Source organism: Myxocyprinus asiaticus, chromosome 18 (assembly GCF_019703515.2).
Source record: "Myxocyprinus asiaticus isolate MX2 ecotype Aquarium Trade chromosome 18, UBuf_Myxa_2, whole genome shotgun sequence".
Lineage (NCBI taxonomy): Eukaryota > Metazoa > Chordata > Actinopteri > Cypriniformes > Catostomidae > Myxocyprinus > Myxocyprinus asiaticus.
The window spans coordinates 4,431,434-4,458,398 of record NC_059361.1 but is presented as its reverse complement, the minus strand read 5'-3'; the positions used below and the strand labels follow the sequence as shown (position 1 = coordinate 4,458,398).

The window sequence follows — 26,965 nt, the reverse complement described above, 5'->3', positions numbered from 1 at the left end:
CTCATGCCATCCCAGATGTGTATGACTTTCTATCTTCAGCAGAACATAAATGAAGATCTTTAGAAGAATATTTCAGCTCTGTAGGTCTGTGCAATGCAAGTGAATGGTGATCAGACCTTGGATCACATAAAGGAAACATAAAAGTAATCCATATGACTCCAGTGGTTAAATCCATGTCTTCAGATGTTATATGATAGATGTGGGTGAAAAAACAACAACTCTAAATCTCCGCTTTAACTTTCACTTTTACATCTGAAAGTGAAAGTGGAGATTTAGAGTAAAAAAAGGACATACATTTGGATCTGTTTCTCACGCACATCTATCATATCACTTCTGAAGATATGGAGTCGTATGGACTACTTTTATGTTTCCTTTATGTGATTTTTGGAGCTACAAAAATCTGATCACCATTAACTTGCATTGCACAGACCTACAGAGCTGAAATATTTTTCTAAAGATCTTAATTTGTGTTCTGCTGAAGAAAGTCATACACATCTGGGATGGCATGAGAGTGAGTAAATGTGAGAATTTTCATTTTTGGGTGAACTATCCCTTTAAAATTAATAGCTTATGTTGTATCCTTCCTCATTTGGATAAAAGCGTCTGCTAAATGATTAAAAAAATGATCAGCCGATTAATCGGTTATCGACCTTTTCCATCACCTTTGTTATCGGTATCTGCAATATTGATTGCAATTTCTGCATAGCAAATGGATTGTCAAAAATAATGACCAAGGTTTCCTGAACACTACCCCCATCTGCTCTTGGTCAGACAAACAGATAGCCCCACCCAAACTCATGGCATTGGTTGAACCAATGTAGCTGTGTCAGGCTGGTCTGCATACTCAAACAAAGCAATGTTTACTATGATCAACTGTCATGAAAATAGGCATCATTTTCTTAATGCAAGATATCATTTTGTATTTATTTATCTATCTTACTATTTTTTATTAAAATATGACTCTGACATGTTATTTACTGACTTTCGAGATTAACCCATTTACATGTATTAAATTATTTTTTGTTTGGGTTTCAGTCACTGTGAGAACAACACGTTGACATGCGATCCATGCCCCGTAACTGGCGTTGCATCCACACTATCCCCAACCACTATTAGCAATACGCCAACGCCCCTTCCGGTTTCCACGGCGATGCCAGAGGATGCCTGTGATAGGGCAATGGACTTGGCCTTCTTAGTGGATGGCTCTTCTGCTCTGAGTGAGGAAGACTTCAACTCGGTCAAGCTCTTTATCCTGAAGGTTGTCGAACGTTTCCGCATGGGTTCCGCGCATACTCGCGCCACGGTTCTGCTCTTTCACTCTGGCATAAAAAGTTACGACATGCAGGTGCAAAAGTGGATCTTTAAGAAGATGATTCGTGAGTTGCGTTACAGTGGCGGAGATGTGGCATTCATGGACGAGGCCATAAAATACCTAGCGGTCTACATTTACGACAAGAATAAGCGTGAGCACGCAGGGCGCGTCGCTTTCTTGCTAACGGCGAGCGCAAATCCTCGGCCCATGCGTAGCACCCAGCGCCTGCTGCGTAAAAAAGACATCACTATTCTGACTGTTGCCCTAGGGCCCGACGTCAACATGGCGCAAGTGAATGAGATCACAAAGGCCACGCCCAGCAGTCGCGCTTATGTCTTAAGCAGTGTCGCAGAACTAGACGATAAAGCTCTGGCAATCACAGACTACCTTTGTACCTTGGGGATTGACCCTGAACCCCCGAAGAAAACCCCTACCAAAAAGCCCACTACGACCAGTACCAAAGCTACCACAACTACCCCAACTTCGAAACCCAACAGTGTCACGGTTCCCCCAACTGCTGCCATTCTAGCTGCATTACCCAGCATTCACAGCCCTGTAACTAGTTTTCCTCCTAAAGAAACAACATATGAGGTTGTCTTTTTGTTGGAAAGCTCTGATACAGTGGGTGAGGAAGGGTTCAATAAGACACGAGATGCTTTGGTAGATGTTATCGCCTCACTTGATGAGACCGAGGTGGAAAATCTTCGGATCACGGTGATGCAATACTCGCTCACTGTGACCGTAGTAATCAGCCGCATGGAATTGCGCTACAGGGAACAAGTGCTGCATAGAATGCGACAGTTGCGCTGGACAAGAGGGGCGGAGGTCAACACAGGCAATGCCATTCGTACTCTATATGAGTCAGACACTTCAGAGACGCCCAGCAGTTCTCCAGATCAGATGGTGTTTCTTATAACGCAAAGCCCTCCTACTGACGTGATTCAGAGACCTCCGAGCTCCAGCCACAAACGAGTGTATCCGATTGGGATTGGCCAACAGATTCAATATGAGGATCTCGCACAGCTGGGTTTCCCAGATGAACCCATCTTGCTGGATAATCCTTCTGACCTTAGGAAGTTGCGCCCCATGCTGATCAATATCAGTAGAACAATCAATAGGCCTCTGCTGCCTACACTACCACCGAGAGCAACACTCCCCCCTTCAGGTCAGAGGCAACAATGCTACTTTCTCTTCTCCGCTATTCTTCTCACCACTTATTTATTTCCATCCTAGTAATTTCTCTTTTTACCACCATCACCTACACTATGGACCTATTTTTCACACTGGAACGGGGAAGTAAACTGTAAACATTTATAGTGGTGAAGATAGATTACGACAATCATAAAAGAGAAAGACGCCAAATTTAATGTTACTCCCTCAGCAAGCACTACTGCAACAGTGCTGACTTTTTTATTTTTATGAAAGCCAGGGTAATATAACACAAATTTTTAGGTTATAAGTTTACACGAAAAAATAAAATAAATATAAAATATAAAATTAAACATTTGCTAGATTTACGCTGCTAAATAAGGAGGAAACACATCATCACAGTCTTTGAAAAGGGTCCATTGTTCTGTTTCTTTCTTTGTCTTTCCAGTATTCTTTTTCTTAATCTTCTTTCATCACATATTGACAATGTGTCTGAATTATGCATGCTTTAACACTTTAAGCTCGGATAGGCCCGCCAGCGAGAAAAAAAAAACTATCAACAAATTAATTTCTACAGTTTTTAAAAACACAAAATAGGTATCGTTTGAAAGCTTAGCAGCTCTACTTTAAAATGTATGTAGGCATTATGACCAAAACTGAACAAGTGCTTTGAAATTTGCCAACAAATCAGAAGTGTTCCGTTTTGATAATTAAAAATAATAATAATAATAATAATAATTGCACCGTACATATTATTGCAATCAGTAAAAACACCAAACTGATCAAATAGCCATGTGTCATATGTTGTCGGAAAGCTCTCAAAGAGTAGAATACACGCAATTTCTTTTACTCACAGACAAAAATATAGCGAGTTATAGCTCAGTATATGTCTTTGACAATTATGTTGGTGTTGCTTATATGCCGCGTTTTCACTTATAACTTCACAAAAAATAAACGGAACATGAAATATCACATATCATTACTTACAGGAAGTGATTATCTTTCAAACGATACACAAAAGGTAATCAGATGCATAGATCATTAGATAATCCACACGAAGCACAATGTTACATATGGCCACCAGGAGATGGCGCCAAGTACATGACACAATCTCAGTGATGTAGACTCAGTGAGTCAAATGAAACTCATTCTGTGAAATCTCATTACTAAAAGCATGACAGCATGCTATGCAAACCTTTAGTCATTGTTGTTTTTGCATGTGTAATTAGTTCATATGTACAATTATTACGTTTTATTTGTTTGGAGAGGCTTTTGGACACATGGAGACATTTTTGGACACTATGATAAATTATTTTTGTAATGTTATAACTTTTGATTGCTTTGTCATCTCAACACATTATTTTTTCTCAGATACAGTCGACATGCTTGGGAACAAAACAAAAGCAGTTTTTCGGAGCCACCTTATTTACACCCAGAATTATATAATGTCAAATAAGAAAAGATAGTACATTTTTGGCTATTTTTTTCCCCAGCAGTACTTAGGCTGAGAGTCTCAGAATGTATCAAAATCTGTATTATTAGAAAATGTGAAAAGTTTTCTTTACAGTGATACCAAACACTTGACACTGCTTTATTTTTGGGCATGCCACTGAAACAGGAAATCTTTAAAAACACCTTCAGAGCTTAAAGGGTTAAACAGTGAGGCAGTAGGGAAAGAAATTGCTGGCAAATATGGTGCAATACACAGTATAAGAATTATTTGATTAGGATCAGAGTCTGCACCAGGATGATTTACCAAAGTGGTCATTATAGAGGCACCCCTTTTTAACTTTAAATGCAATGCTGCTTAAAAACTGATCCGCCAAGAGAAAATGGTCAAGGTCTGATCACTTAGAAAAGTAGTAGCATATCTCTCCTCAACAAGCCGTACAATCTGAGGTGTCATTCATGTCTGTAACACTAACAGTGTGGGACAAGTTTAATACTAAGGTTTAGAGCAGTAGTTTCCAACCCTGTTCCTGGAGGCCCCCCAACACTACACTTTTTGGATATCTCCCTAATCAAACACACCTGATTCAACTCATTAGTGGAGACTCCAAGACCTGGATTGGGTGTGTCAGAAAAGGGAATTATGCTAAATGTACAGTGTTGGGGGCCTACAGGAACAGGGTTGGGAACCACTGGTTTAGAGGTCCGCTCAAATACTTAGTTTGCCAATAACCACGAAAAAATAAAACAGCAAAGAGACTTAATTTTTGTGTAACTATGTGTGTTGTAGTGCCATGTTCTAAGCCCATGGACGTGTTGTTCCTGCTAAGAGCCTCCTCGGAAAACCAGTTTGAAGACATGAAAACATTTGTTAGAACCTTCATAAAGGGCACAGATATCAGTAAGCCATCATATAATTGTTTGTTTCATTGTGTGTATGGGTGTTTCTTCAAATTCAGGCAATAACAGATGTAAACTTTTTTCTTGTTATATGAAGGTCATATTAGAAACTTTTAACCAGGCCTTCATCATTTATTTTTAGTACTTTTCAAAAGCCTTTTATGTAGATTTGACTGTTTTAGCCTGGTCTCAGACCTAGACTTTCAATATTAAAGTATGAAAATCCAAACTATAATAATCTAAACAAAGATTGAAATAAACATAAACCACTTCAGTATTTTATGTCTGAAAATTTATTTTAATTTTTTTAAAATTTCCACCACACTAAACAATTTTGCCACTAATAGTTTTTTCTATTATTACTGAAGTTAGTGTACTTGTTAACCAAGTGGACAAAAGTGTGCATGCTTGAGATGAAATATGAGACATGTGATGTTTAAAGAAAACAAAGATAATTCAAGTTAAATATCACTTGTGAGCAGAATATATTTTATTCGTTGTCATTTCCAATCAAGCTGTAATTTTGCTAGATTATGCAACAATTGTATAAATATTATTTAATTGTGTGTATTAAGGATACACAAAATGTGTCATAATGAAATTAGCATTGGCAAGACAAAAAAGGTGGACATTTTATTTCAAAGCATTTTAAATGTCATTTCCATCAGTGTCATTCCCACCACAGAATTCTATTAAACACCATACATCATTTGAGATGTGCTGGAAATGACACTGATAGGAATTTATGACAAAAATCTCCTATGATGCATGTACTGCACATACACTGTTGAACATTGTCAGTCAACAAATTAATTAAACTAGTAAGCATTTGAAAAGAAGTCCACAGTGCTAAAAGTGATCGAAGTGGAATAAACACCCTTCTGTTATAATGGAGTGTGTCCGTATGAATGCGTGTTTCAGGTCGCAATGAAACACAGGTGGCGGTTATAGTATATGGGGCAAAATCAGCCGTGGGGATCTCATGGAGAGATGAGCAGAGTGAAGACAACCTTTTCAAGCTGCTGGAAAACATACACAGAGAGACAGATAACACACCAAGACTGGGTAAACACACAGCAGAGACACTGAGCGCTCCACAGCAGCCTGACAGTTAAAATATACACCACATCACATACATCCTCTGTCTATGCAGGAGCTGCTCTGCGATTGGCTGTTCAGACCGCCATTTCCTCCACCAGCGGGGGGCGGATGGGCATCCCTAAAGCTGTGGTTATGCTGGTGACTGACAGGTCAATAGACTCCGTGCAAGAAGCAGCAAATGAGGCTCTGACTGCTGGTGCGTGAAATTGCTATTTATCTTTATTAAACCACTCTTTTCTTTTTTTTTTTCACTGTCAATCTTTAGTATGTCAAAGATAATTAGACCTAATCATTTACTCACCCTCATGTTGTTCCAAACCTGTATGACTTGAAGATGAAGATGACAGCCTCAGCCACTATTTCTTTTAATTTTATGCCAAAAAATGAAGCATTCGTCCTCAAATCCTCTTCTTTTGTGTTCAGTGGAAGAAAGAATGTCATATGGCTTTGGAAAAATATGAAGGTGGATATATGACAGAAATGACATTTTGGGTGAACTATCCTTTTAAAGACCCCATGAAATCACTTACGGGAGTTTTGTGGCTTTTTGATTACGTCTTTTAGCTTTTCTATATGCTGGTGAACTCCTAAAAGTTGGCCAAATAAACTTTGAGCAGATACAGTATATGCATTCTCTTCCTGGAAAAAAGGACCAATAAAAAGCTCTCTGGGATGAGAATGCTCCTCCCCTCTGCTTTTTAAGGAGTGGTTTTAATTGGTCTTTGCTGGCCACCAAGCCTGTCAAACTGGTCTGTTTTGATGGTTTTTAGATATTTTGTGCACTTGTCAGCTGGTCAGACTACGAAACACCAACTTGGCTATGCTGGGAGACTAAGATCCCATTCATTTTTTCCATTGGCGAATTAATTTGTAACGATAACAGACCTACCACGAGTGCCAAGGTTGTTAATCGATAGTGTATGCTTCTACTGAAGCCATCAGCCTGTGTTATTTCAACTTAATTTGTTAGTTACCGTGTTTAATTCCTGGTGAATAACTACACTTCCCGTGATTCTAAAGGAAAACTATCCACCAATCAGAGAATCATGGCCAACAAAGTGCGCCAAAAGAGCTCTGCAGTAACCGCTGATGTGAATAACACAGTCACATCAGTCTCCCTACACTCTCAAACGACTTGTATATTTGCAAATATCTGAATATTTTGCAATAACATTAAAATATACTGTTTCTGTACTTATAATAAACATCTTTAAATCAATCATTTTATATTTTACATTGTATTTAATTCAATTACATCATTCGCAATGCTTCATGGGATTGTAGTTCATTCCCTCATTAAAGACGTTAAGTACATCATCTTGAACCATTGTCTTTTTGTAAGATTTTCAGATGCTTTTTTTTTTTTGCTTCAAAAGCCATTTTTCCACCATCGGTCTGAACAGTTTTCATCGCAAAACCGTTTCGTGCCGATCCGGGCCAGTTGGCGTGGTTACTGTTTCTTTTTCCACTAAGGAGAATGTATGTAACAGATCTGTCTGTTGGTAACGTCGTAAGAGGTAAAACTTCGAGAGAGTGCACTATGGAGGATGATCGCATGTTTCAGTTTTTAGGACTGCTTTTTCCCCTGGTTTTAGTCTGCTAATACACAGCAAAGACACGGCAAAGAGAAAAAGGCAAGAGGTTTACCATCATGAGGGCTTGTGTATGCAACACGAACACACAGAAGTATCAAATATTATATAAGTATGATATGAAAATAGTATATGAGAATATATTGATATATTTTGAGTTTTAATGAGCTACTAATCTACTTCCCTGATGAAAAAGGCATGTAGAAAAATAAATGTAGGCTACAGTAAAAGTTAAACCATCATCATAAAATCATGAAGATAAGTTACATTGGTGCTTGCAAATTCATACAATCCTGAGTCGCCACGTACTAAAGCCATTCAATCAGCACGGTTGAGCACGGTTAAATACGGTTGGCTAACCGTGCCAACCGGGCCAAGAGCAGTTTATAGTCATGCCGTGCCGAACAGTTCTCAAGCTGAAATGCTACTGTAACCGTTCTCATGCTTAGAACCGTTGGCCCGATGGTGAAAAAGCATCTAGAATTTGTAATGTTGTTATTTACTTTGGAGCTGGTTGGTTTTGTTCTTGGCTTAGAACTCTTTTAAGGATTTTATGAAATCCCAATGGAAAACATTAATGGGGTAAAAATACTTTCGGAGCCAAGACGGCTGAAAAAGTGGCAAAAGTAGCATACTTTTTGGATAAGCCTTTCAATTTGTCCCATCCCAGCTTGCTGTTTCAACAGGAAATATGTCAATACAGGAAAGAAATTTGTATTTGTCAAAGCATCTGTCATAGTTAATCGGTGCATCTATATGTTTCATACAGGTGTGTCTGTGTTTCCCATCGGGCTGGGTAACCAGTATGACCAAACTGAACTGAGCACGCTCGCTGGCCCACATGGTCAGGACAACATTATTCGGCTCAGCAGCACAGAGTACCTGCTCGCCATGGTTGTACTGGACAAATCATTCACCGACAAACTCTGTAGAAGTGAGACAATCCTAGATCACCTACACACACTCTCTCACACACCTACTGTATATCCATCTTCACATTCATAACGCAATTTAACAGGATAGTATTTTAGCAATTTATAATTATGAAGATGTTGTTAATAATGAGAATGACAATGGTGATGAGGTGATGATGAAGATTATGATTATAACAATGATGTCTCTCAGCGGGTCCTCCTGGAGTGTGTGTGGATGATGAAGGAAATGAACGGAAGGTGAGTTTGGATTTAGAAGGATGTAAAAATTCTATAATTCACTCCTATGAACGGCTTCTGGCACAACTCAGCTGAACTGAACTTTTAGACCATCAGCTTCTAATTATCTACCTTACAACCAGACTGTCAGAGCACTTTTCCCATCAAAGAATCTCAAACCATCTTTCACTGGATTTCAGGATGCATAACCTCAAATCAAGCATTCTGGACCAATAACTTCACCCCTAAAACTCTTAAAGGAATATTCCGTGTTCAATACAAGTTAAGCTCAATCGACAGCATTTGTGGCATAATGTTGATTACCACAAAAAAAATTTTTTTGACTCATCCCTCCTTTTCTTTAAAAAAAGCTAAATCTGGTTTCCAGTGAGACACTTAAAATGGACGTGAATGGGGCCAATTTGTAAACATTAAAATACTCACTGTTTCAAAATTATAGCCACAAGACATAATCAGTATGTGTGTTAACATGATTTTAGTGTGAAAATCACCTACTAACCTTTTCTGTGTAATATACAATTTTACGCATTGTTGCCATGACGACGTAATGGCGTAAAACCCTAAAACGAGTGCAGCTCAAATAATGCACAATTTGTAACAGATGAATGAATGTAAGTGCTTTTATAAAATTATAAGCTTCACATTTCTGCCTTTAAACCTTCCAAAAATTGGCCCCATTCACTTCCATTGTAAGTGTCTCACTGTAACCTAGATTTTTCCTTTTTTAAAGAAAAGGTGGGATGAGTTGAAATTATTTTCTGTGGTCATTACCATTATGCCACAAATGCTGTTGATTAATACTTAACTTGTATGGAACCTGGAATTTTTCTTTAAGTAACAGCTGCTCATTAATGACAGATCATTCAATTAAAGGCTTGGAAAATGCTCTACGCAAGTACCAATGCACTGAATGCTTGCAGTCCCGTTGTACATACTTAACGTACAGAAAGATGAAGACACATACTGTACTTGCGTTTTTATTCATTACGTTTTTGAAAAACACAACGCATGAAATTGACATTGCATAGCTGCTGTAGAAGGTTTGCATTCACATACTTGCATAGAGTGTTTCAAGCTTAACGCAGACTAACAAAGACTCCTGATGTATTGTTTTTGAGCCGTCTTAACTATTTCTATATTTCCAAATCTCTGTCCATCAGCCCGGTGAGATGTGGCTGTTGACGGACGGTTGTCACTCAGTGCTGTGCAATCCACACGGGACGTTAACGGTGCAGAGCCACAGAATCAACTGTGAGAAGATGGAGCCTCCGGTCTGCAAAAACAACCTCCCGGCCCTCCGCCTCAACAACACCTGCGGCTGTTCCTGGGCCTGTCCCTGTATGAACACACACCCATCACTATGGCAACAACCTGTTGTGAATATCACGCAGTGCGCATTTACATGCATATTCTGACATTGATTATGCTTATCAAGCCGACATCATGTGTGGTCATGTAACTGCCTTAAATGGCTTTCCTTTGTCGGGGTAAGGTCATAAACGGGTTTAAGCAAAAAACTATTAACATGCACTGAATTTCACCCATTACCCTGATTTTGCATTGCATATAAACACCTTTTCCGCTGTTCTTACTAGCTTTCAAGTCGTTTTTTTTTTTTTAATAACCTGATTTTTGGGGGGCCTGGGTAGCTCAGCGATTAAAGACGCTGACTACCACCCCTGGAGTCGTGAGTTCGAATCCAGGACGTGCTGAGTGACTACAACCAGGCCTCCTAAGCAACCAAATTAGCCCGGTTGCTAGGGAGGGTAGAGTCACATGGGGTAACCTCCTCGTGGTCGCTATAATGTGGTTCTCGCTCTCGGTGGGGCGCGTGGTGAGTTGTGCGTGGATGCTGCGGAGAATAGTGTGAAGCCTCCACACGCCCTATGTCTCCACGGTAACGTGCTCAACAAGCCACGTGATAAGATGCGCGGATTGACGGTCTCAGATGCAGATGCAACTGAGACTCGTCCTCCGCCACCCGGATTGAGGCGAGTCACTACACCACCACGAGGACTTAGAGCGCATTGGGAATTGGGCATTCCAAATTCCAAATTCCATTCCAAATCCATTTTTTTTTTTTTTTGATAGTTACCAGCATATTGCTGTGCATGGAAACGTGCTCATTGTGTTGGGGAACATTACTTTTAAAAGTAATTCATAAAAATTTTTTTTCTTTTTTGCATAACTATAATAAAAGTAACGATTTATGTTGCATTGTTACTTTTTCTTATTGCGAGCCGGCTTAAAGCATTCCTTCTTCCAGAGTAATTGTGCTTTGACTGGTTTGCATGTCTTTTTTTAAATTCAAACACCTATTTATTTCACTTTAAGTATCTATTTAGGATTACAGGACTACATTATGAGGAAAACAATAGAAAAGTAATTTTTAAGTGCTCTAAGTCAGGGGTTTTCAAACTGGGGGCCGCAAGTTGGTGCCAGGGGGTCCGTGGAAAATTTTGGAGAAGAAAAAATGATAAAAGTAAACATTTACCAAATTTTATATTATTAATGTTACATTCTGTTGTATTAAGGACTAAAAATATATTTCAACAGAATTGAAAATGTTTTTCTTCAGGTTTAGACATCTAATAGTGCACTGTGTTTTTAACGGTAAAAGACTGTAAAAATGCTACAGTAAAAAAATTAATTGGTTAATGGGTAGTTACCTTAAAATTTACAGTAAAAAATGATAATATATTTAATAAGACAATACATGGAATTTTACGGTGAAATCTTGTAAAAATTCAAAACAAAATTCCCGGCGTGACCCTTCACATTTCAGTATATTTTATGGGAATAGTTATGTTTCTTCTTATTTTCAATATCAGTTATGTACTTTGGGGTGTTCCATGTTATATGTTATGTAGTTTAGTTCATGTTTATTGCATTATTTTAGTGTCATGTGTTACCCTGATGGTGTTTTGTGTTTGTGTCTCTACATGTTTATTGGTAATTTCTTCTGGAAGGGCCACTATTTATTAACTTTGCCTTTCTGCAATTACTACAGTGAATATCAATACATTATAAAGTGAAAAGCAGATTTTTATAGTTCTAGAATGTTAGTGTATCAAGTTTATGTAATTTAATAATATAAACGGTAATGAATCGTAAAATATACACACATCAGAATTACATCCTGTAAAGACTGGAACATGGTCACCGTATTTTTTTATGGTAAATGTTTGGCAAACACAGCTGCCGATAATGTACTGCAAATTTTACGGAATTTAAATTTTTAGTGTGGGTAGAAACAAGACATGTGATCAACTTAATAATAACAATAATAATAATAATATTTTTCAGATAACATTTTTTATAATTTCTTTTGGCTGTAGTACAATGACATTATAAAATTACACACAGTATAAATGGGTCTTTACTGCCTTTGGAATGTTCTGAAGGGGGTTCTTCGCAAGGCGATCTTTATTTTCGGGGGTCCTTGGCATTAAAAAGTTTGAAAACCCCTGAAGTAATGTAATGTATTTCCGAGTGAAACTGAATTTTTTGAGAAAATAAAAAAAAAAGTTGGGCAGGACTCGGATTTTATCTGTCGAGTTTGATTAGATCCTGAAAGTTAAAATTAACATGCACAAATCTGCACAAAAGTAACTCAGGTATCATGTCAATTCAAAAGTTAAGTGTTACTCCTAACAATCGAGTAATCTGATTATGCTAAGAGATCTGCTTGTAAAACGTTACCGCAACACTGTAAAGTGCGCAAACACACAAGACCTTCAAAACAATTATTAAAAACTCTCTTTACACAGTATGTTTATATGCACTTCAAAAGTTTGTTTTCAGTCGAAGTAAAACAATAATTTGTCTTTTTAAAACGTCATGTAAACACTTTAATCCGACTAAAATCGTACCAGTCTGATTTTTGTGTCGTCGGACTAATAGACCAAGATAATGCGATTATAGCTCTGCTTTGTTCAGCATGCATACACGTTAATCGAAACACAACTGGCATCGGTGATGTGTGCATACTCCAAGAGATAGAGGTGACACGCAACGTGTATTACCGACACTTCCTCAGCTTACGTCCTTCCTTCAAATATCCGATTATGCATTGTGTCATGTATACTTGCACAGACATATGCAAAACTCCCTAACTGCACATGTAAACGTTACTTGTAATTTTGATATTAACATGCTTGCTTTTAATTCCTTAGGCAGTTGTATGGGCAGCTCCACTAGTCACGTTGTGTCATTTTCGGGAGCGGCTCTGAAGCTGACATCCGCTTGCTCTTATTTGCTGCTTCGCTCTGGAGGGGCGGAGCTAGTGTTGCATACGGCTGCCTGTCAAAGCTCACCCAATCAGATTTGCATGAAGAGCTTGGAGCTGAGAGAGGGCGGGACAAGTGTGGTGCTACAGAATGATATGAAGGTAAAAGTGGTCAGGAGGGAAGCGGGAGTGATGTACTATTGAGTTAGACAAGATATTCAACACATTTCTGTATTGCAGGTGACTGTGGATGGTGTGGTTACTGCTGTTCCATTCAGAACTGGTGGAGTGACTGTGACACAGATTGGAGCTATTCTGCACCAATTGAGATCAAAGGAACATGGGTTCATGCTTACGTTCACTCCTCACAGCAATGAGTTCATGGTCAACATGAACATCACCATGAAAACCAACACCACTGGCTTATGTGGTAACTATTGTCCATTCATGGTTTTGGTTGTAACACTGAGTTTGTGTGCTTTTTAGATTATTTGTTTTAAGGAATGGTCCAGGTTCAAAACAAGTTACATGCTGCTGATTACAACAGAAAATAATCTTGTCTCTTCACTTATTTTGTAAATACAAAAATAATAATGCACTTACAATGGAAGAAAGGCGCATTTTCTGTATAAAAATGTAAACAAGTACAATGGAAGTCTATGGGGCAAGACACTGCTCTGGGATTAACATTAAAATACCGTATAGTATAGCCACAGGATTTAAACATGTTAACATGAGACTTGTGTGATAGAACCTGTGCACAGCTATATCCAATCCTTCAACTCCTCAGGGTTACCACGGTCGTGGAAAACCTGGCAACATCAGAGAATTTGAAAATGGTCATTTCCAGGCCTGGAAAAGTCCTGGAAATATAATGTTTCTAGTTATGTTCTAATATCTTTCATAGACTAGTTATTACTCTTTGCGAGTCCAATCTCCATGAAATGATCTATTAAAATTAGGGCTGTCAATCAATAATTTTTTTACGTTTAATTAATTACATGGTATGCCGATTAATTAATCGAATTAATCGCAATTAATCGCATACAAAAATATTTGTCTAGAAAGCCTCTCAAATAACAATAATTCAATAAATAATGATTAAATCATTATAAATAGTTGTTTTTAAATAATTATAAATAAGATAATATATATTATCAAAAATAATAATACCGATAATTAAAATGCATTACATTATTTAGGCACACAAGTGAAACATTAAAAAAAGACAATAAAAAAAGTGGCTTTAGAATGAATATTTTGTTTATATCCATATTATTGAACATAAGCCTGTCACTGGCCTACAGTTCACAGCAATCTATTTTGCAATTGAATTCGTCAGTCAGTCCGAGATTTATTATAAGGGCTTGTTTAAGGACGTGTCAATGTTTGAAACTTAGAAAAGCACGCCTTGAGATTCCTGCCTTCAGATTTGCGCTCCATCAAGCTGTGTTTGTACGCAAGAACATGTCCTCCCTCATCTTGTGTTGTCTACTCCCAGTAATTGTGGTTTGTACTCTGTATAAGCTGCACGTTGCCCAGTAGCGGATTTAGGCATGGGCGACATGTGCAGTTGCCCAGGGCGGCATCTTGCGGGGGGGCGTCACGAGAAAAACCACCCAGACCCCCCCCCCACCGTCAACAACTTTGGGGGCGTGTTGAAGCGGGTTTCATATAGACCCGCCACTGACGTTGCCTATATAGCGAGTTTCGCTTACTGCCCCCTCAAGAAAACAGCTGGTACTCCAAGCTTGAATTGCTCATGGAAGGAATATTCCTTAGTACGGTCCAGGGACAAGATTAATTGCGTCACATGATTAATTTTTTTAACACGTTATTTTTTTATACAAATAATCGCACTGAATTAACGCATTAAATTGACTATAAATTCATGTGAAAATCTTTTAAATTAATTGGCAAAAAGTTGTGGGAACCCTGTCATGTCGAATCGACTGTAAGCCGATATATTTCGTATGATGCACTCAATGATACCAGAAAGGGACGTGATGTGATTGTGCACGAATGGAAATTAAGTCGGTAACATAGAACAGTATTCCTATCACTAAAAATAACATTTTGATAACACAAAATACGAGTTGGACGTGGATGCTTTTAAATCCTCCAGAATGTCTTGCTCCATAGACATCAACTGAAATTGCATTAATGTAAATCTGATTAGTTTTTTTTCACAAACTGGTTGGTGACATCATGACTAGTCGAATGCGACTCCACTAATGGCCTTGAATAGAATTAAAATCAGTAGTCGTGCATAATAACATACAACCCCAATTCCAAAAAAGTTGGGACAATTTAAGACTAATAAAAATTTGACGAGTTGAAATAACAAGGCGATGTGAAACAGGAGATGTTAAACAGGTGAGGCAATCGTGTCATAGTATATAAGGAGCCTCCAAAAACAGCCTAGTCCTTCAAGAGCAAGGATCAATTTACTTGTCAATTTACCAACAGTTGCTTCAGCAAATAATCCAGCACTTTGAGAACAATCTTCCCCAAAGACTAATTGGAAGGATTTTGGGCATTTCACTCTCTACAGTGCACAATATATTTAAAAGATTCAAGGAATCTGATCAAATCTTGGTGCGTAAAGGGCAAGATGAAAAACACTTCTGAATGCACGTGATCTCTGATCCCTCAGACATCACTGTCTTAAAAAACATCATTCATCTGTAATGGATATCATGAACATTAATAACTTTAGTACACCTTTGTTAGTCAAAACCACTCACCGCTGCATCCACAGATGCAAGATAAGTCTTTATTATGTAAAGGAGAAGCCATACATCATCACTGTCCAGAAGCGCTGCCGACTTCTCTGGGCTCGGTCTCATCTTAGATGAAAAGCAGAACAGTGGAACTGTGTTTTTTTGGTCTGAAGTTTTTGAAAAACACAGCCGTCGTGTTGTCCGGGCCAAAGAGGAAAAGGGCCATCCAAGCTGTTGTCAGCATCAGGTCCAAAAGTCAGTGTCTGTATGTGCCAGGGGTGTGTCAGTGCCCATGGCATGGGTAACTCGCACATCTGTGAGAACACCATTAATGCAGACAGATATGTAAAAATTTTGGAGCAGCATATACTGCCATCCAGCACCGTCTTTTCCAGGGATGGTCTGGAATTTTCCAGCAGGACAACATCAAACCACATACTGCCTGGATTTCAAGTGCATGACTGTGTAAGCAGAGAGTATGGGTGCTAGATTGGCCTGCCTGCAGTCCTGAACTGTCTCCAGTTGAGAATGTGTGGTGCATTATGAAGTACACCATCCGGCAACGAAGACCCCGTACAATTGTGCTGCTAAAGACCTACATAATGGATGAATGGGGGAAAATTCCACTTTCTAAATTTAACAAACTTGTGTCTTCAGTGCCTAAATGCTTAATAAGTGTTATTAGAAGAAATGGTGATGTTTCACAGTGGTAAACACTTGACTGTCCCAACTTTTTTGGAGCATGTTGCAATCATCTGATTTGAAATGACTGTACATTTTCAAAAAACAATGAAATTCACAAGGTAAAACATCATATAATGTGTAGTTGTAGTGCTTTCAATATAGAAAAGGGTGAATATAATTTACAAATTCACACTTTTTGTTTTTATTACCATTGTTCATAAAAATCATAATCATTCTGCCAAAAAAAGAAACATGGTTAGTTTTTACTAAAGTAACACCATAGTTAAGTTTTGGTACATGTACCTTAATTTTTATCACAAAAATTTGGTTAAATGTATACTGCAGGTTTACTATAGTGAAACCATGGATATTTTTTATTTATTTTGAACACAAAATTTGAACTGCACATCCTAACCCAAACCCTAAACAGTTGAACTCTTTAGTAATTGACTACTCACCTCAGATGCTGTCAATTGAGTTTAAGTTGTACTGATCTTCTATATGTATGCTGTGTACATTACTCTGTCTATCTCTATCTTAGGTTCCTGCTCTGATGATCAGTCCAGTCTGGTTCTATCAGATGGTTCAGTGACCACAGACCCTGACGTGTATCTGCAGAGATGGGCCCTGGGCGAGTGTGTCCAGCATCAGGAGGTGCAGTCCTGTGCCGCAGGTGTTGCCAAGGGCTGTGATGTGTTAAGTTCAGAGATATTCAGCCGCTGTCACGCGCTGGTGCCCCCGCAAGACTACATGCAGATCTGTCGGAGTGTGGCCTGTCAGCCTAATGCGGTGTGTGATCTCGTCACTGCGTACAGTAGTGTGTGCCGTCAACAGGGAGTGTGTGTGGACTGGAGGACACCCACCCTGTGCCGTGAGTCTTCTGCGAACAATTTTTTTACTTTTTATTTTGTTTTTATTTAGCATCTTACAGTTAGTTGATAGTTGGGAATAATCTACAGAAAATGATTGGAATTTAAATATTTTAATTTCATATAAAAATGTGTGTGTGTGTACAGCCATGACATGTTCCGACTCCCTGGAATACGCTGCCTGTCGAACCGGTTGTTTGGAACAGTGCGAGCCGGGCCAGTTTTATCCTGGAGACGTGGTTACTAGGGGTGATTCTTTAATCAGTAGTAATGGATATCAGTGCTTGACCACACCCACAGAGGGCTGTTTCTGTCCAGAAGGGTTAGTGTTAATGGGAGATAAGTGTGTGAGCAGAGAGGCCTGCAGCCAGTGTGTGGACCACCACAGGAAAACCCACCAGGTAATACACACAAACAAACAAAATATTTGAAAGAACTAAATGCATTTTATAGTTATAGTATAGTTTATAGTCATAGGTATTTGCTCAAAAAAAACATTTCACCCAATTTGGAATGCCCAATTCCCAATGCGCTTTTAATTCCTCGTGGTCGCGTAATGATTCGCCTCAATCCGGGTGGTGGAGGACGAATCCCAGCAGATTCCGCGTCTGAGACCGTCAATCCGCGCATCTTATCACATGGCTTGTTGAGAGCGTAGCCACGGAGACATGGCACGTGTGGAGGCTTCACGCCATCCACTGCGGCATCCACGCTCAACTCACCACGCGCCCCACCAAGAACGAACCACATTATAGCGACCACGAGGAGGTTACCCCATGTGACTCTACCCTCACTAGCAACCGGGCCAATTTGGTTGCTTAGGAGACCTGGCTGGAGTCACTCAGTATCGAACTAGCTAACTCCAGGGGTGGTAGCCAGTGTTTTTTTTTTACCACTGAGCTACCCAGGCCCTGGTATTTGCTCAATTCTATTTTTCCCCATATTATATTCTGTTTGAGGAATCATTCTATAAAAATTATATTCTATGTGAGGAAACGTATTATGTTTGAGGAAACATTCAATTATATTCTGTTTGAAAAAACAAAACATTTTAGTCTATTCAGTTTGGAAAAAATCATTCTATTAAGTTTGTAGAAACATTCTATTGTATTTGAAAAAAAACATTCTATTTAAAAAAAAACATTTTATTGCTTAAAAAAAAACATTATAATTCCCCCCCCCATTCTGTTTAAGGAATCATTCTATAATGTTTAAGGAAAAATTATATTCTATTTGAGGAAACATTTTATTTTATTTTGTTTGAAGAAACATTCTATTCTCTTCTGTTTAAGGAAGCATACTATTCTATTTGAAGAAACATTCTATTCTATTTCAGTAAAAAAAAAAAAAAATGTCTGAAGAAATTCTGAGGAAACATTTTACTCTATTTGAAAAAAAAAAAAAAACTTTTATCCTGTTTAATGAAACATTCTATTCTGTTTGAGGAGGCATTCTATTCTGTTCTATACAGTAGCTCTAGTATTTCATGCATCAGTCTCATGACCTTGATGTGTGTGTTTCAGTTTATGGAGAGCTGGAATCCTGAGGACAACCCCTGTCTGCTGTGTGTGTGTCTTGATCGACAGCGCATTAACTGCACAGCTTTACCCTGCACCAATGCTAAAGGTAGAGACACACCGAGTATGCATTCTCTCTCTCTTTCTCTTTCATGCACTAAACGATAAACAGCCTCAGTTTTTTGAGGTGACTTCTAAGTGTGTGTTGTCATGGCAACTGTTGCTGTGCTGCAGCCCCAGAGTGTGGACAATGTGAGGTTCTCCAGGAGAAGACGGAATCCAAGTGCTGCCCTGAATATGAGTGTGGTGAGCTGAAAAAACACACTGTATCCAAACGCAATGTGCATTACACAGGATACTCATCCATACTTAATATATATATAAACATCTACTTTATGTATTTTGCATAAACACACTGCAATTACACACTGCACCTTGTGAAATATGAAGATACTCACACGCACACATTTTTGCTATTCTGATTTCAAGGCACTGTGGGAAAAAAATGGATGGACTGTTTGACTGATTACCTAATGGTGATATAGTGATAGCATCATAGTAACGTACTGTATGTGTGTGTGTGTGTTTGCAGTCTGTGACACAGTGAACTGTAAGCTGTCAAATCCCCCTCACTGTGATCATGGGCTCAGTGTCGTCCTCACAAACCCTGGAGAATGTCTGCCAGTTTATGAATGTGGTGAGGGTACACATACACATATACTCCCCTTCAAACATGCTTATCATATTACACATGATTTTTTGACCATACACTTTCTCTTTCTCTTAGTTTGTAAAAAGGATCAGTGCCCCATGACGGTCAAACCGTCATGCCCTGCATACAAGAAGCTGTCAATCAAACAGACAGAGTGCTGTGATTCGTACGAGTGTGTGTGCGTCTGTCAAAATGTCACACGCACCTGCCCACCAGGTTACATCACACAGACAACCACCAATGATTGTGACTGCACAGAGGTCACCTGTACGCCTGATAAGGTTGGCACGAGTTTGTTGTGTGTGTGCCAGGGTTATAGTTAATTTAGTAATCTGAATTTAATTTGTCCTTGCAGTTTAGTTTAGTTTTTGATAGATTTCACTCTTTGGCTGTTAGTTGTAGTGTACCCAGTGTTTTCTAGTTTTTGTGCATTTTTTTCACTATATTTGGCATTTTTGTTTTAGTATCTTAGTATGTAACTGATATAATTTAATTAAGTTAAACAGCTTTACATTTCTCAGTGTTGTCTAGTGTTATTGATGTCTAGTGTAATTTGGAGGTTCCAAACAAGACTGGGTAAAAATACTGATTTTCTGATTAAATTCATGCAACCCTGCATTCACATGCGAGGATGTTGTATTTTGGCTTCAGTATATGCAACACATAATTTAAATTAATCTAAACTGACCGATTACTGTTCACAAGACTCTAGACTGTAGTTTAAGGGTTAAACTTCTGGCGCACTGAGTCACGTGACACAACAACATGGCGTAGATTTCCGTGAAGTGCTTCTACGGGTGCAGTGAAAACAAAAGTGTCTCTGGTAAGAAACATCTTTAAGTTTTTTCATTGAAACCTGCTTGGGTGTAGAGAGTTGCATCTCTAGTTTCGTTTGATATGCCACTTAAAAAAAAATATTTATTCATTCATGATATCCTCATATGTGGCAATTAGGACATTATTCCCTAAAAAGTTGAAAAAAAAAAAAAAAACGTTATTTTGAATAACGTTCAACATAAACACATTTGTGGGTCATTTTGCTTCATTTTAATATCAAATTTGTTATATTTTATTTTTTTTATCACTGTACAATACAGTTCTATTCATTAACATTAGTAAATATGTTCCTATATTTACTGTGCATTTTCACACTGAGAATTAATGGGTTCATCCAAAAGCTTTATATGGAATTAGGATGAAAATAAGGTGCATTTCGAGCTGTTCTGAGACCAGTGCAGACAGACAGCACATTGGAGGTTAAACCATTCACTAAATGGTGAAAATCCCAGGAAATCAGCAGTTACAGAAATACTCAAACCAGCCCATCTGGCACCAGCAATCATTCATGCGATTATCTAATCAGCCAATCGTGTGGCAGCAGTGCAATGCATAAAATCATGCAGATACGGGTCAGGAGCTTCAGTTAATGTTCACATCAACCATCAGAATAGGGAAAAAATGTGATCTCAGTGATTTGGAGCGTGGCATGATTGTTGGTGCCAGATGGGCTGGTATGAGTATTTCTGTAACTGCTGATCTCCTGGGATTTTCACACACAACAGTCTCTAGAATTTACTCTGAATGGTGCCAAAAACCAAAAACATCCAGTGAGCGGCAGTTCTGTGGATGGAAATGCCTTGTTGATGAGAGAGGTCAACAGAGAATGGCCAGACTGTTTTGAACTGACAAAGTCTACGGTAACTCAGATAACCACTCTGTACAATTGTGGTGAGAAGAATATCATCTCTGAATGTTATTCTGAGATGCGGGTTGGCGCTGTTTTGGCAGCACGAGGGGGACCTACACAATATTAGACAGGTGGTTTTAATGTCGTGGCTGATCGGTGTATACTCAACTGAATTAGAATCAAATTAAATCATATCGGAATCTTATTGAGAGCTTGTGAATCGGAATTGAAATAAATTAGGAAATCTGTATCGATACCCAGCCCTAGTTGTAAAGGTTTTAAAGGTTTCTTTGTACTTTGTATCAAAACTAAATTTAACTCAAATGCTTGGTGGTAATTTTTAGTTTTATTTATTTTAGTTTTGGAGTTTAGTTTCAGTTTTCCAATTATGTTTTGTTTAATTTAAATAGTAACACTAGTGTGTGTGTGTGTGTGTGTGTATGTGTGTGTGTGTGGGTGGGTTTGTGTGGTTTATGAGGACATTTTTTTTTAGGTTACAAACTGGTAATTACAAGGGTATTATGCTATAAATGTGCTTTATGAGGACATTTCTAGTGTCCCCATAATTCAAATCGATTAACAAACATACTAAATGATGCAACATTTATGCAAACATACTAGAAAGTTTTTTGTGAGGGTTAGGTTTAGGGGTAGGGTTAGGGTTAGGGGATAGAATCTATAGTTTGTACAGTATAAAAATCATTATGTCTATGGAGAGTCCTCATAAGGATAGCCGCACCAACATGAGTGTGTGTGTGTGTGTGTGTGTGTATGTGTGTGTGTGTGTGTTTGTTGTTTGTGTATGTTGTGTGTATTAGTCATTTGACCTTGGTCGCCCCATGTCTTGCTGAGTGTACTTTGTTATCAGCATGTGAACACTATTTATAAGTATAACCTTGCAGTATTTGTGTTGTTTATTTGCAGGTGTGTGTGGTGGATGCTGTGGTGTATCAAGTGGGCAGCAAGTGGGAAGAGAAGTGTAAAACCTGCACCTGCACACAGCAAACGGACAGACAGACCGGTCTTCACATCGCTCAGTGTGTTGACCCCGTCTGCAACCAGATCTGTCCTCTGGTGCGTCAAACACACATGCTTTATTAATTGTATTCTTTTCGTTTGAAAAATATTCATTTATCATGCTTTAATGAGTAAATTGGGTGCTTGAATGTGTTGTATTCTTGTAAATATTTAATGTATTAGAATATTTGTAGATTATTGTAGAAACAACATCTACAACCGATGTAACTTCTGTAATGTGACATACTGAATTTCCGGGTGAAATAGAATATTTAGCAGGGGAATAATTTAGGGTGGAATTTGATTTTACCCATTGGGATTTGATTGGATTGAGGATTTTATGCTTTGATTATATGAATTAATGTTGTTTTTTTACCAACCATGCATTCGAACGTCGGAAGAAGGGCGATTCTGGTCATATTTGCATCAATGCAAATAAATAAATATATGCAAAAAAATAAAAAAATTAAAAAAAAATAATAATAATAATATATATAAATATATGGTGGCCAAAAGTTTGGAGTAATGTACAGATTTTGCTGTTTCGGAAGGAAATTGGTATTTTAATTCACCAAAGTAACATTCAACTGATCACAAATATAGTCAGGACATTACTGATGTAAAAAACAGCACCATCACTATTTGAAAAAAGTCATTTTTGATCAAATCTAGACAGCAGTCATCACTCCAACACCTTATCCTTGAGTAATCATGCTAAATTGATAATTTGGTACCTGAAAATCACTTGCTATTATATCAAACACAGTTGAAAGATATTTGGTTCGTTAAATGAAGCTTAACATTGTCTTTGTGTTTGTTTTTGAGTTGCCACAGTATGCAATAGACTGGCATGTCTTAAGGTCAATATTAGGTCAACAATGGCAAAAAAGAAACAGCTTTCTCTAGAAACTCATCAGTCAATCATTGTTTTGAGGAATGAAGGCTGAAGATTTCATACAAAGGTGTACACTACAGTCTTCAAAGACAAAGGACAACTGACTCTAACAAGGACAGAAAGAGATGTGGAAGGCCAGATGTACAACTAAACAAGAGGATAAGTACATCAGAGTCTCTAGTTTGAGAAATAGACGCCTCACATGTCCTCAGCTGACAGCTTCATTGAATTCTACCCGCTCAACACCAGTTTCATGTACAACAGTAAAGAGAAGACTCAGGGGTGCAGGCCTTATGGGAAGAAATGCAAAGAAAAAGCCACTTTTGAAACAGAAAAACAAAAAGAAAAGGTTAGAGCGGGCAAAGAAACACAGACATTGGACAACAGATAACTGGAAAAGAGTGTTATGGATCTTAAACCCATTGAGCTTTTGGGGGATCAGCTCGACTGTAAGGTGCGTGAGAAGTGCCCGACAAGACAGTCACATCTATGGCAAGTGCTACAGGAAGTGTGGGGTGAAATGTCACCTGAGTATCTGGACAAACTGACAGCTAGAATGTCAAGGATCTGCAAAGCTGTCATTTCTGCACATGGAGGATTTTTTGATGAGAACTCTTTGAAGTAGTTTAAGAAGTTCTGAACATTTGTTTCAAATTGTAATATTAATTTTTCACATTATTAATGTCCTGACTATACATTGTGATCAGTTGAATGCCACTTTGGTGAATAAAAGTACCAATTTCTTTCCATAAGAGCAAAATCTGTACATTATTCCAAACTTTTTGCTGCCAGTGTATACAGTATATACATGATATATTTTTATCATTATTATTTAGAATCTATCTATTTACCCCCCAATTCTTATTACCATATCACATCCGGACGTTTTACTTTTACTATTCCCATTTTTTTCAATGATGATTCTCTTCACCGTAACACTCAATTTTGGAGTCAAATAGGACCAAGACATTTTCTTGACTGGTTTCTTGAGAATCACCCAGAAAAGTAATTTCAGAGGCAGAGAAAGTACATTTTAAAGAAAGATCTTGAAAACAAACATAACATCAAACTGGATTTTTGTTCAAATCCCTGATTTCATGTTGTCTTTAATATTGTGTGTTTACAGGGAACCATATACTCTCATTCAGAGGGCGAGTGCTGTGGTCACTGTCGTAAGTCCAGTTGCCTGGAAGGAGGGCATTTGAGACAGGTGATTGTGTTATATTTGTCTATTGCTGTTTGAATATTCAAAGAACTTAAAATAAATGTTATTTTATTTCACATGTGTGCAGATAGGAGAGCAGTGGGTGACGCCGCACGACAGATGTATGTGGAGTGAATGTGTGCAGGTGAATGAGGAAGTGTTTATTCAGCATTCAAACGTGTCCTGCCACCTCATGGACACACCAACCTGTCCATTGGGCACAGAGCTCCAATGCAATACAGCTGATGACTGCTGCCCGACCTGTCACTGCGGTACATACAACCTCTAATATCTCACATACACACACATTGGTGTTTCTATTATGGTGGAACTTCTATTGTTTTTATATACTGAGCTAATGATATTTTCTATCCCATAACCCTACCCCTAAACCTCACATAAATCTATTTACAATTTTGTTAAGACATTATTTACAGTAGTTTGTTTATGTAGGGCTGTCGATTAAACACATTGATTTAGTGCAATAAATGATATAAAAAATGATGTGTTGAGAATAATGGACATATTGCTGTTGACTGTACAGTGCATCCGGAAAGTATTCACAGCGCTTCACTTTTTCCACATTTTGTTATGTTACAGCCTTATTCCAAAATTGATTAAATTCATTATTTTCCTCAAAATTCTACAAACAATACCCCATAATGACAACGTGAAAGAAGTTTGTTTGAAATCTTTGCAAATGTATTAAAAATAAAAAACTACAAAAAATCACATGTACATGAGTATTCACAGCCTTTGCCATGACACTCAAAATTGAGCTCAGGTGCATCCTGTTTCCACTGATCATCCTTGTGATGTTTCTACAACTTGATTGGAGTCCACCTGTGGTAAATTCAGTTGATTGGACATGATTTGGAAAGGCACACACCTGTCTATATAAGGTCCCACAGTTAACAGTGCATGTCAGAGCACAAACCAAGCCATGAAGTCCAAGGAATTGTCTGTAGACCTCCGAGACAGGATTGTATCGAGGCACAGATCTGGGGGAGGGTACAGAAAAATGTCTGCAGCGTTGAAGGTCCCAATGAGCACAGTGGCCTCCATCATCCGTAAATGGAAGAAGTTTGGAACCACCAGGTCTCTTCCTAGAGCTGGCCGCCCGGCTAAACTGAGCGATCGGGGGAGAAGGGTCTTAGTCAAGGAGGTGACCAAGAACCTGATGGTCACTCTGACAGAGCTCCAGCATTTTTCTGTGGAGAGAGGAGTACCTTCCAGAAGAACAACCATCTCTGCAGCACTCCACCAATCAGGTCTGTATGGTAGAGTGGCCAGACGGAAGCCACTCCTCAGTAAAAGGCACATGACAGCCCACCTGGAGTTTGCCAAAAGGCACCTGAAGGACTCTCAGACTATAAGAAACAAAGATTGAACTCTTTGGCCTGAATGGCAAGCGTCATGTCTGGAGGAAACCAGGCACCGCTCATCATCTGGCCAATACCATCCCTACAGTGAAGCATGGTGGTGGCAGCATCATGCAGTGGGGATGCTTTTCAGCGGCAGGAACTGGGAGACTAGTCAGGATCGAGGGAAAAATGAATGCAGCAATGTACAGAGACATCCTTGATGAAAACCTGCTCCAGAGCGCTCTGGACCTCAGACTGGGGCGAAGGTTTATCTTCCAACAGGACAACGACCCTAAGCACACAGCCAAGATAACAAAGGAGTGACTCCGGGACAACTCTGTGAATGTCCTTGAGTGGCCCAGCCAGATCCCAGACTTGAACCCGACTGAACATCTCTGGAGAGATCTGAAAATGGCTGTGCACCGACGCTCCCCATCCAACCTGATGGAGCTTGAGAGGTCCTGCAAAGAAAAATGGGAGAAACTGCCCAAAAATAGGTGTGCCAAGCTTGTAGCATCATACTCAAAAAGACTTGAGGCTGTAATTGGTGCCAAAAGGTGCTTCAGCAAAGTATTGATCAAAGGCTGTGAATACTTATGTACATGTGATTTTTATTTTTTTATTTTTAATGAATTTGCAAAGATTTCAAACAAACTTCTTTCACGTTGTCATTATGGGGTATTGTTTGTAGAATTTTGAGGAAAATAATGAATTTAATCCATTTTGGAATAAGGCTGTAACATAACAAAATGTGGAAAAAGTGAAGTGCTGTGAATACTTTCCGGATGCACTGTATTTGGGGGGTTTCTCAGCAAATATCAATACATGCAATTAATTGCAATTTATTATATTTATTAATCGGCACATCATGTAATTAATTCCATTAAAAATGTTAATTGATTGACAGCCCTAATATGTGTGTGTGTGTGTGTGTGTATATATATATATATATATATATATATATATATATATATATATATATATATATATATATATATATATATACAGTGTAGTTGGAAGATTCTCCGTAAATATTAATATATGTGATTAATTTGATTTGGCACATTATGTTAGTTCAATAAAAATGTTTAATCGATTGGCAGCTCTAGTATCAAGCTGCATCCCTTAATGGGGACAGTTGGCTGGTCCCCCTACAATGTAAGCAAAAACTGTCCTTTATTGCCATCTCTGTGATATTACCTTACACGTATACATGTTTTTTCTCATTACAGTTCAAATGGATGCCTGCGTGCTGAATCAAACTGTTATTGCGGTACGGCTGTTGAGTTAACAGAGAATACTAATGTGCTATGTGTGCAAATTTCTTGGTGCATAACAGATTGACTTTGGGGTGTCTCACTGTGTGTGTGTGTGTGTGTGTGTGTGTGTG

The 26,965-nt window shown here is 38.4% G+C and overlaps 1 protein-coding gene across 1 annotated transcript in view; it reads left to right on the top strand.

The window, feature by feature from the left end:
* Positions 1 to 26,965, top strand: part of vwf (von Willebrand factor) — a 60,327-nt gene that overhangs the window by 26,352 nt on the left and 7,010 nt on the right. Inside the window, exons 28-46 of the mRNA XM_051724659.1 lie at positions 1,036 to 2,477; positions 4,701 to 4,811; positions 5,732 to 5,875; positions 5,964 to 6,107; positions 8,273 to 8,437; positions 8,629 to 8,675; positions 9,836 to 10,013; positions 12,851 to 13,065; positions 13,144 to 13,333; positions 16,852 to 17,181; positions 17,327 to 17,580; positions 18,703 to 18,805; positions 18,931 to 19,002; positions 19,289 to 19,393; positions 19,484 to 19,689; positions 22,020 to 22,169; positions 24,134 to 24,217; positions 24,300 to 24,483; positions 26,808 to 26,848. Of these exons, the coding sequence (XP_051580619.1) occupies positions 1,036 to 2,477; positions 4,701 to 4,811; positions 5,732 to 5,875; positions 5,964 to 6,107; positions 8,273 to 8,437; positions 8,629 to 8,675; positions 9,836 to 10,013; positions 12,851 to 13,065; positions 13,144 to 13,333; positions 16,852 to 17,181; positions 17,327 to 17,580; positions 18,703 to 18,805; positions 18,931 to 19,002; positions 19,289 to 19,393; positions 19,484 to 19,689; positions 22,020 to 22,169; positions 24,134 to 24,217; positions 24,300 to 24,483; positions 26,808 to 26,848 (4,165 nt within the window). The remainder of the gene's footprint in view (positions 1 to 1,035; positions 2,478 to 4,700; positions 4,812 to 5,731; positions 5,876 to 5,963; positions 6,108 to 8,272; positions 8,438 to 8,628; positions 8,676 to 9,835; positions 10,014 to 12,850; positions 13,066 to 13,143; positions 13,334 to 16,851; positions 17,182 to 17,326; positions 17,581 to 18,702; positions 18,806 to 18,930; positions 19,003 to 19,288; positions 19,394 to 19,483; positions 19,690 to 22,019; positions 22,170 to 24,133; positions 24,218 to 24,299; positions 24,484 to 26,807; positions 26,849 to 26,965) is intronic.